At 41.0% G+C, this 11,609-nt stretch overlaps 1 protein-coding gene across 2 annotated transcripts; it reads left to right on the top strand.

The window, feature by feature from the left end:
- Positions 1 to 540: 540 nt before the first annotated feature.
- Positions 541 to 5,725, top strand: dyrk3 (dual specificity tyrosine phosphorylation regulated kinase 3). Of its 2 annotated transcripts, none has more exons than XM_030776379.1 (3): positions 541 to 620; positions 1,804 to 1,925; positions 4,124 to 5,725. In XM_030776379.1, exons 1-3 carry the CDS (start codon positions 578 to 580, stop codon positions 5,723 to 5,725), a joined length of 1,767 nt encoding a protein of 588 aa, XP_030632239.1. In that variant the 5' UTR covers positions 541 to 577. The 2 variants fall into 2 exon arrangements, with proteins under 2 accessions (XP_030632239.1, XP_030632238.1); XM_030776378.1 differs by having other exon boundaries at positions 1,804 to 1,919.
- Positions 5,726 to 11,609: the final 5,884 nt, after the last annotated feature.

Below are 11,609 nucleotides of genomic sequence, written 5' to 3' on the forward strand. Positions count from 1 at the left end.
TGCTCTGCGCGTTAATTTACTTTTATTTGAATTTGTTTTAAATGTGGCTGTCCGTTTTTAGATCAATATTTTTAACATGACCATGGTCCATCCTCTGTTCATGGATAATTAGCTAGCTAGCATGCATTTCGCTACTTTGAGATCAAGTTTGTATATCTTTAGCTAGCTAGAATTATTTAGATTAATTAATTATTCTTTTTGACCTCCATGATTGGTTAGTTGAGGCGTGTAGTCAGTAAGTGTGTTGTGTACAAGATTACTTTCATACAGCGAACGGACCCCCGAAACACTGAAGCTAAAGATTTGTCTCTAGCTGTTTAGTGCGATTCTATCCAGTCTGCCAAATACATACGCCTTGTTTACAAAGGCACAAACGGATCATGTCCGACGATATTCACATGAACGATTATTAGGAATCTTTATTAAGTTTTAACCGCAACACTGACAGCCAGCGGATTCTCCTGGATCTGCATGACTTTTTTTAAAGCAGTTTTTGTATTTATACCTTGATGGGCTTCTCCCCACGTTAAAAACAAATAGCCTAAATTTGAGGTTATCTTTTATCCTGCCTGCAACCATGATGATACTGAGCAGAAAACCCGAGGGTCCCATCACAGCAGGTAATTAGTCTTTTATAAACTTTCTATTACGATCCAAATTTTAATCCCCTCACTGTAGTCTTTGATCGTCACTGATCCTAGCGTTTAGTCTCTGGATATTGAAGAGATGTTTGAAGATGACTTGTTAGGCCATCTCATTAGCCTTGTTAGTGAACTGTTCATCTTAAATTATATGATTATAGCTAGTTATTCCAGCTAACTTACATTTCCTCAGTCGGTTTTCATTATTTGAGGATATATGTATCCCTAATGCAGTTTAAATCGAAAGAACCAACTCAGTCGAGTACGGTGGTGATTGACACTTTAAATGGTATGTCTATGATGTCATTGTCGCTTTGTTACAGTCGAGGAAGTGTTAGTTTACCGTCTTACCTGTGTTAGTGTTTGTGTATTTTCCGCGTATCGCAAAACATCCTCGAAGACAGCGATGTAAGAGTCTTTTCCATTTTGAAGTTTGAAATTTGTTAGATATAGCCTATAACACGTTGATTTGTGCAGTTAGACGAAGCCAACTAGAAAGATAAGAATAGTCACGCTCGAAATAATTTTGTGTTTTTATTCATTTATTTATTTGCCATGGTTTGTATTACTTAGTATTGTTAGTACACCATTTTGTAGTGTTAATAAATGAAATATACTTGTATTGTTCCCTCTCAGTGGCACCTAACGTTTTGCCAGACGTGTCTCCTAACAAAACCATCAGTCTTATTCAGTAAAGATGATATTTGAGGGATTTGTTTTCTGTCATCGTACTGATCCATTATATATCCATATGTCTGTTGTGCTGATGTCATTACCAGTCCCTCACCTGCAGAGACTGTCTCTGATTTTAGAGGTATAATAAGAGTGAGTGTCAGAACTGCTGAACTTTGTAAGTCATGAGGATTATCAGAGAAAGTTGCCAAATGCTTTATTGTGTTCCCAAGTGACTGTCTCTTGGATTTACAGGAAGGCTTGGCCTTGACGCAATTGTGACTTGGTTACATCCCTCTCCTGGGGAATTTTTTATCTGTTGTTCTTTTAATAGAGGATATAATGTTTTTTTATAGGGAAGATGTGATATATAGCCTAGGTCTTCCTTATACATAAATGCATATATGAATTTACATATATCTGATTTCCTTTTATGTTCAGTACTTTTTGGTAGCAATTAGATTTTCTGTTCAATTGTCTTCCCTCACAGCCCGACATGGTGATGGTCTTTATGACTCCTATATGCGCACTGACCACATTGTGAACGAAGACTCGGACATGAACGGACACAGCCCTGCTGGTCTGCCTCCACTTCCCAAACACACAGTAAGTGTCGAGTACCAGTCACTGAGACTAAATGGAGAGACCCAGTACCCGGAACATCCTCGAGGTCATCCTCCCATGGCATTCATCCAGAGGGGCTTGGATGTACATTCCCCTTGTGTCTAGCTTGGCAGGAAACTCTCGTGACTTAGTATATTGTTAGGAATAAGTGGACTTGAAAATTTGTCCCAGTAATAAATGATGAACTGGCTGTTTTTTGTTTTTTTTTTCACTCATGCTGTTGCTGTTTGCTGGCAACTAATCATTATTCTGGTTCAATGACTCCAACATACATCCATAATATTGCCAGCAACACCCTTTGCAGTGGCATAATTATATTAAGTCATGTATTGCGTGACTTTTTTCTTCTATGGGCAGATTTTCTCCATTTTACTCATGTTCTACTCTGTGTGGATGTCCTTAGATTCTGCACACATACCAGTTGGTTTGTTTGAAATGTTAGCTCTAAAACAGGGAAGCCTGAAGCTGTGAATGAACAGAGCTGTCTGACTGAAATGATTAGCCTAAGCCTCCTAAAAAGAATCATGTGTATTATAATGCATTTCCTCGTACGATCTAATAGCAACCTGCTAGATTGACTAGCTAATCTGATCTGATCGGGTTTACATTGTTATGTAATGTGCTTTCTTGCGCACATTATTCCATGTACCTGCAAGTACAATAATAATAGACTTATGTGTATTACGCACTCAAATCAGCTGGGTCTGTGTTCTGACAGACTGTATTTCTTCACCAAATAAAATTACTACCAAATGATCCCTCCATGGCACTCAGTAAGTAATCACAACTCTGTATGAATCGGAGCAAGACTAGACAGATTTATTTATTCATTTATTTATTTATTTATTTTTAGCTGCATGGGATCAGAGCTTTATGTTAGTTGATTTTTTTTTAAGATTCCTCAGAAAGTATTACACTAAGTTGATATGCTTGCTCATCTATTCAACACTACTTGGAGCATATCTGTAATTTTTCTTTCATACTGTATTGTGCACTGTGCTATGGCAAATTCTTCATGACAAAGCAGCGGACAGCTGATTTATTCGCTGATGTTTGCTCTGTGTCTCTGCACGTTGGTATCTATTTTGGTCCTGCCTCTCCTCAAAACTGCCATTCCTACCCCCTCTCAGCAGCAGAGACTGACGCAGTTCTGGACTGCATATTCATCTTATAATTTTATCTATGTGACCTAATTTCTCTCCCAGTCCTTGCTTCCAGCTCCCTCCTTGAGCATGTTTTTTTAGTGTGTGTTAAAGTGGGGTCAGTGCTTCAGCATGTTTCTACATCCTTCCGTGGAAACATTTGAAGGACTGTGGATTTGAATGGATCAGGGTATGGTAGATATACTGAAAGTTAAAAGCACGTATGTGTACTTTTCCTCACAATTCAACAAAGATCTCTCTGATCTCAACAAACTGAGTAACTTCACATGAGAAGGTCATGTATTCGGCCAGAGAATGTAATGCTGATTTAATGATATGGTGAGTTCCTTTGGCACTCGCTCAACTTTGTGGAGCACTCTCTCCAGTTGTGAGGGGCTAAAAAAGGCAAATGTTCATGCTGCTTTTGTGCAGCAGGATTAATGCTTACATCCCTTTTCCATTAAGGAAGTGACATATCCAATTAGAAAACAACAAAAGTTGGGTTGAGGGACTTTCTGCTCCAAATGCTGCTGTAACCAGTTGGGTGACAATGTGTTGGTGTTGATGATGGCCTCCAGATTTTATCTGTTTACACTATACCTTGTGTTAAGTAGAAGATCCTGTTCTACCAGCTTACTTGTGTATCTACTCTCCAAGAGCTCAGATGGTTGGGACTGTTTGTCAGGCTTGCCTTTGTGGCAGCCTAATCACTTGTTTATTGACGCTTCCCAACCCCCTTCTTCTTGTGTTCCCTGTGTTACTGGGCAGATGCTTGTTGCTGCACGGTCATGCTATTGATTAGTTAACGCCGTCCAGACCGACGTTGTGTTACTGTATATTGATTTCCATTAGTGCTTTTCAGAGTTGCCAAATAGATCTCCTAAAGGGAGGCCTTTGGTGATGGACTTCTGCTCAGCTGAACAGAGAGCTCTGTCTTTAATCAGCTGTTGTCAGTGTAACTCTGCTGTCTGTCTTTTTGTATGCTTTGAGTTTGACGTTGCCTTTCTGTGTTGTAATATCCTTTTGTATTCTTTCCTCCCACAGGGTGCCAACAAGCCCGTGATGAAAGACCATCAGGGTGTACGAGGAGGACAGATGAAAGCAAAGTATTTATATGAGGAAGCCTACGCTCGCAAACTCAATGGTGTGACCCAACACAAGGGCAACGGTCAAGCTCCTAGTCAAACCCCTCCCAAACCCCAACCTGCTCTTTCCAAAGAGAAAAGTGTGGACAGCAATGGTTCCTCCAAGTCTTCTGATAGTGCAGTGAAGACTACCAAGCTGAGTAGCCCTCTTACTCCAGATCAGGCTCTCAAACACCACCGGCAGCAACTGACTGCCCTTGAACAACAGGAGATCCTTAACTACTCAGAGATCTACTTCCTTGGACCAAATGCCAAGAAGAGGCAAGCTGTGGCTGGGGGCTCCAACAATGGAGGATATGATGATGATCAGGGAGGCTATATCCATGCGCCACATGACCATGTTGCTTACCGCTACGAGTTCCTAAAGGTCATTGGCAAGGGTAGCTTTGGACAAGTGGCCAAAGTATATGACCACAAGTTGCACCAGCACCTGGCTCTGAAGATGGTGCGCAACGAGAAACGCTTTCATCGGCAAGCAGCCGAGGAGATTCGTATACTGGAGCACCTAAAAAAGCAGGACAAGACAGGCAGCATGAATGTGGTTCACATGCTGGAGAACTTCACCTTCCGAAACCACATCTGCATGACCTTTGAGCTGCTCAGTATGAACCTTTACGAGCTCATTAAGCGTAACAAGTTCCAGGGCTTCAGTCTGCCACTGGTTCGCAAGTTTGCGCACTCCATCCTACAGTGTCTAGAGTCCCTGTACCGCCACAAGATCATTCACTGTGACCTGAAACCAGAGAACATTTTGCTTAAACAGCAAGGCCGGAGCGGCATCAAGGTCATAGACTTTGGCTCCAGCTGCTTTGATCATCAGCGTGTCTACACCTATATCCAGTCGCGCTTCTACAGGGCTCCTGAGGTCATTCTTGGCTCACGTTATGGCATGCCCATAGACATGTGGAGCTTTGGCTGCATTCTTGCCGAGCTCCTGACGGGATACCCACTCTTTCCAGGAGAGGATGAAGGAGACCAGTTGGCCTGCATGATGGAGATCTTAGGTATGCCTCCACAGAAACTGCTGGAGCAGGCCAAGCGAGCCAAGAACTTCATTAGCTCCAAGGGCCACCCCCGTTACTGCACAGTCAGTACTCTAAGCAACGGTGTTGTTGTGCTCAACGGAAGCCGCTCTCGTCGGGGCAAAATGCGAGGACCTCCAGGCAGTAAGGAGTGGGTGACGGCCCTCAAGGGCTGTGATGACCCCACGTTCATTGACTTCCTGAAGAAGTGTCTGGACTGGGATCCCAGCACTCGCATGACCCCTGTCCAAGCCTTACGACACCCTTGGCTTTACAAACGACTCCCAAAGTCTGTTCCTGGGGGTGAGAAGACAGCGGTACCCAAGCGGATTACAGAGCACAGCACCTCCTTTCCTAGCATCATCTCTAAGGTGCCCCCAGTCATGGGCCCAGCCAACAACAAACTGAGGACCAACATGATGGGGGACTCCGGCGGGAGTATACCGTTACGCACAGTGCTGCCGAAACTCGTTTCATAGAGTTTCATCCATTCAGGGATTTGACTCACTTGTAGCAAAAAAAAATTTTAGAGCAGGGGTTTTGTTTTGTTTTGACTCTCAACACTCAGCATTTTTATTGAATTTTTTAGTTAAGTAACAAAAGCGAAATGGACATTAAAATGTTTAACTGCGGTTAACTAATGCTGTGTTTTGTTTTCATCAGAAAGCCTTCAGAAAGATATTTGAAAATTTAAAGATATTTGCTTGACACTTGTTTCTGGTGTGGGAAGGCTGTTGAAGTGCAGAAATGATTGAAAAGTTAATACTGTCTATTTAAAGGCTATTCTTTGTCTCGCTCTGGAAGTGTTAATTAGTGTTTCTGCTAAGATGCGTGTTATTTTATGCGTATTTATGTTTTTCCTATGCTAAGGGCTACCTTTTTCACTGTCATGTTAAAGGGCTTTCAGAAGATTGTTGCCATGTTCACACTTTAGAATCTGAGGAGCCTGTGAATCTTTCAGTGACTTTTTTTATTGTTACACTTGAGGCCCAGCATCACTATTACGTAGCCTAACACTTGATCAGTGAGATGCCTCACTTCATTTATATAATCATAATTTAAGTTAATAATAAATCAGCGTTTTACCATTTTCATTAATGGACAAGATATGAATATGTTTAGTCATATCTTCCCGCTGTATTGGCACAAGAGCTTAATATCTGACGTTATGGTGTGAGTCATGAGGAAGCTATGGCTTAAACTATTTCTGAGAGCCTAAACGGAGCTAAACCGTAGCACTGACAAACCAAAAGAGGTTTGTCAGGCTATGGTACAGCCCCCACAGTGTGCACTTTGAGAAGAAGTTTTAGCTGGAGGTAAAGTTGGAAGGGGGGAGGGAGGGGGGTGTAAAATGTCCATCATTCCTCGTACCTTTAATCAAGGTTACAGAAGCAAGCTTTTGTTTTTCTTCTGTTTCATCTCCCAAGCCAGAAGCAACTATGGCAACCATCATGAACATTGTAAAGAGGAAGCAGAAAGAGAGAGAGAGAGAGACAAGCTCCCCTCCTCCTCAGCACAGCGTCAGAACACAGAATGGATAATTCCCTGTGACTCCTTCCCAGTTCTGCATGAGTGTGCACTGGTGTTGTGTGCAGTCTGGTACTGTTCCCATGCAGTGACCTGTTTTCTCCCCTTTTGTTTTCCCCTCTTCTCCAGGTTTGCTGCAGAAGCCTTTCTCTCATGCATACTTGAGCCCTTTTCAGTACAGCACAGACCCACAGCTGCTCACTCACTGTCTCTGTGATCAATTATATTCGCATGCTAGTTATTTCCTGTGGGAGGGGCTTGTGCAGACTACTCTGTTACCTCTGTGTGTCCCCTATGAGAGACGACTTTTGAAAGATATATGCATCTGTTTCTTTGCTAATTTTTTGCTCTTTTTTTTTTGAGAAGGGCTATTTTTGATTTTTTTTTTCTACTCAAAGAAAAAAATCGAATACCCTTTTTGACTGAGGCATGTATTCGTCACTGCCTTTTTTTTTTTTTTTAAGATCACCGTGTGTCTGTGAATTGAAGACACAATACTGAGACTAATTGTAAATGGTGTAAGTCAAAAACAGTAATCCAGATCAAAGGGATGTGAAACTGACTAGTGCTCAAACCTTCGACCCACACACACACAAACACAGAGTCTGTGTGATACTTGGACCAAGGTTAGGAGCTTACTTGGGAACCGGAAGTTCCAACATAACTGCCTCAGAATGTGTTTTTTTTTTGTGAATTACACAGTGAAAAGAATCACTTCTCCATGGATGCTGTAAATGTACAATCAACTTGCTTCTCAGGTCTTAACCCCCATTATTTTGTTGATGGGGACTCAGACATGTACCTATTACATATATATGATTCCACACATTATTTACAATGGATCAGTCAGAAATCACAGAGTTGTGAAGTACTAACTTTTAGTACTGTCTAGAAGATATTGGTGCTGTAAACCTATTGGGCTATTCTTGACGTTTCAGACTAACTAATGGTGATATTTGTTAACTAGCCTGCCCTAAATAGGGAAATGATGACCAATTTCTATCAATAACATGGTCCCTTTAACAGTTCTTGTGTCAGGTAAAAACTGATAACGTTGTGGAAATTTCTCTTTGCAATAGTGGTCGTGGACAGCAAACCATGTGTTGTTAGTCTACCTCTCCTTTCCCAAAACCCCTTCATCTGGCATGTTTCTGGAAAGATCCTCGATAAAGTGACAGCATTTGCCTCCTCCCTTTCCCTTCATGTCTCTTTTGCCATATCTCCCTCCTTTGCTTCAGAGCCCTTGCCTTTTAGCGTCTGCATGAATATTTCAGCACCACCCCTTTCACATGGTCATTTTTCCTTTTCCTTGTGGTGCATGGCTTCCTCTCAGGACTCTAATCCTGTGCCTTCAGCCCAGCACACTTGAGAAAATTGTAGGCTCAGCACGGGTTGACTTTTTTTTTTTTTTTTTTTTGGTCTCTTCCAGCTCTATGGTCAGGGTTTTATACTGTTTTGTTTTCTCCTTTTATAGTGTTGAATTTTTACTGCTATACAATGACAAGTTTTAAATGAAGTAAGAGTTGAAAGAACTGTACTGATGTCATTTTTCCTCCATGTGCTGTATGTTTATAGAGTGTTGGCTGTAAATTCACAGCATGAAATTCAAACATTTTAAAGGACTGAATGACAAGACTTACGTAATGTGATGAAAGTTGTGTTAAAGTAACCAAAATGAGCTTGTACTAGTTTCTTTTTTTTTTTTAAAGAACAATAAAAGCAGCAATATGTGAACCCTTTGTTCTTGTAGCTTGTGTACACTCTTTTGTTTGCTTTAGATTCACATACTGATTTAAAAGACCCTTTGACCATCCTCACATCAACTGTTTTCTCACTGTGCGGTGACCTCTGAATGCTAGCAGGACTTTTGAGACCTATAATTGGTGTACTTTGACCACAAAACCTCAAGTACTTTTGTGGCCTTGATGTACTGGCATATGAAAAAGAGTGTGTTAGGAAACTTAAGTCATAATTTTCATACCATAAATCATACTATCCACAATGCTGAGGAACAACATTTTTCCTTTGATGTCAAGGGTTTGACAGTTGAGAAAGGTTGAAGGGGTGAGTTAGGAGAATGAGAAAATCTTTCTTTCGTCGATTGAAGACATTCAAATACTATAAAAAAAAAAAACTAGTATTAGTTAAGGCACAAGCTAGATGGAACCAGATTCCAGATCTTGAGATTTAATCTTCTATCGCGTCTGCGTAACTGATGACGTTAAATAATTTTTTGTAAGCATCTCCTGACGTCTAAAATTGGTGTTTAAAAGCCAAGCCAATTCGACACTGTCTCAGCATGTGACCGGTTAATTTACATAGCTGCCCTATCTATGAACTAAGTATGTATGTTTTTCAAGAAGTGAAATCAAATCAGTAACGTGGACGGCTCCTGTGTCCGGCGTGTCGTAATCCATTTCATGTGAATTTGGTTATGCTGTTTTCAGTAACTCTATTTTGGGCACAGCTCCTTTCTCATTTTCCCGTTCACCCTTTTGTAAACTTTCAGTCTTCCACGTAGCTGGTAATGTTATGTACATAATCCTTTTTATGCGTAGCCGAACCCAATGCTTCGAATCTCCGTGGTAAATTAAAGTTGCAATGTGAATTATGAAAAAAAAAAAAACTTGCTGTGAGGAGTAAGTCGTATGTATACGGTGTGAAGAGGGATATCTCAAAAGAGATGTGGCTGTTTGAACATTGTTTTTATGTGTGTCATACTGTAAACGTGACAGTGTCAAAGTGCTTCCGTCGAGTGGAAACTTTTACCGAAACCCTGAGGCCACCCCAGAGAGGCAAAACCAGTAGGTCTAGGTGTCTGTCTGGAAGTGTCGTCTCAACAAAGCTTTGTGGCAACCACTTGGTTTGCATAACAGATGTTCAATATATACCCAAAGTCTCACTTATATTACATTTCTTAACGTCTAGGTGAATATGTAGTCAAATACTTCATATTCAAGATAGTACAATAAAATATTTCAGTGCCTTGTAATATTTAAAAGATTTAATCTGTGCGATTTGTTAAATTTTAATCAGACGGAGGCAATAGTTTGTTAATCCACAAAGGTAACTAGGATGACAATTCCCGTCGATGAATCATATACCAAAGATTTACTGCTTCATCTGCATCAGCGTGGGTGATTGATCTATTTTGATGCAACTTTTAATGAGCTTTGTGACTCATAGCTTGATATGAATATGATGAGCTGCTGTTATTGGAAATGTCTCAGTGAGGGAGGCTTCATGAGATTGTTGTTACTGAGGAGGAGCAGGTGTGGGAGCTCCAGAATCCTGGCAGGACAACGCATCCAATCACAGTCTGTCAAGGTGTTGCCCTGTGCCATGTCTGTGCTCAGCTCACAGATTTGGGGAGTATGGGACAGAAGTTCACAAAAGAACTTCGCTAGAGTGGAGAGCAGATTAACCCAATCCCATTAAGCATCCAACACAGTGAACGCATGACCTAGATGGACTCTGCACTGAACAAGCAGAGAAAGAGAGAACACTTTGGACCATCAATCCCTCCCTCCTCTCACCCTGCAGTATCAGGGACAGTCCCTGGGCTAAGGGTTTAACAGAGACTTAGCCCCATGGCCATATGGAGCCTCCAGCAGGATTGTGGGCCACCCGTTGTGATTTGTATAGTGTGTATGAGTTTGTGAGTGACTGACCACTCACCAGTGTTACTGAAGCATGTGATAAGACAGCTGAAACTCCCTGAAAAAATAATGAGGCAACACCAAGAAAGGGTCACAAACACACACAGAGGTTATGGTTTTGTGTACACTGGTTTATATACTGCCATCTTGAGTAGGTAATACAATCTTATTTGAGGGCTACAAGTAAGCTGATGCTGCCAATTAAACATATCAGTGATACTGCTGTAAGGTTTCAGTTGGGGAGTACCCTTGAAGTGGAAGTGATCCGTGGTAGGGTTGTTTTTTCCAAACTTCATTTCATTGTTTGAAAATAAGGGCCGTCAGACAAGCCAGAGAACTAAAACAAGGAACGATCAGAGTGACAGAAAGGAGGTGATACCAAGATAGCTGCTCTTCCAAGGAAAAGCAGTTTCCATTGTGTGTGTGTGTGTGTGTGTGTGTGTGTATGTGTTTTCAGTATGTGTCCTCAACCTGTCATTGTTTTGATTTGTCCATTGTGTTGCTGGTGTAGAGGATTTGCTGGCCAGACTAAATGAGCATCATATTTTCAATCTGGGCTGAGATTCCAATCCTATCTCAGGTATTAAACACTTCCACAGTAGTCACAGAGCAAGTCAGCAAGCCAGGCACAAGTGAGCAAGTTAAACTTAAACTCAGAACAGTTCATAACACAGTCATAACATATTCAACTACTATATTGGTAGTAGCATTGTTTTGACACAGAACATCTGAATGTTGCCAATCAAAGGTATGTAATATATATATATATATATATATATATATATATATATATATATAATATTATTCCATTTTGTTCTAAACTATTCTCATTTCTAGTTTCAGCAGGGTTTATCTGATATTGTTTACAGTAGCAGTCTGGTAGCAGGCTTCTTAAGTAGTGGAAACAACAGTGCACCTTCACAGTTTGCCATTTGTAGGCTCCTCGTGGAAAAGAGTTATTCAGGAAATGTGAGTGGGCATTCATTTCAACTTAACAGCTTTGTTGCCTTTTTTTGCCATTCTGACTTAAGAGTCAGCAAAAACAACAAAAAAAAAATCATATTTGTTTCCTACATACAGGGTTCGAATTACAGGAGGGATTGGGGGGTGGGAGTGGGGATGGGGGTGGGTTGCAAGGTCTCTGTTACGCTAATCAACAAAATTTACCTGAATGTGA

This window comes from Chanos chanos, chromosome 6 (assembly GCF_902362185.1).
Source record: "Chanos chanos chromosome 6, fChaCha1.1, whole genome shotgun sequence".
Taxonomy (NCBI): Eukaryota; Metazoa; Chordata; class Actinopteri; order Gonorynchiformes; family Chanidae; genus Chanos; species Chanos chanos.

Coding starts and splice junctions, on each gene's coding strand:
- dyrk3 (XM_030776379.1), top strand. CDS start 578: ATGATGATACTGAGCAGAAAACCCGAGGGTCCCATCACAGCAG. Junction 621..1,803: donor CGAGGGTCCCATCACAGCAG/GTAATTAGTCTT, acceptor CTTCCCTCACAG/CCCGACATGGTGATGGTCTT. Junction 1,926..4,123: donor TTCCCAAACACACAGTAAGT/GTCGAGTACCAG, acceptor TTCCTCCCACAG/GGTGCCAACAAGCCCGTGAT.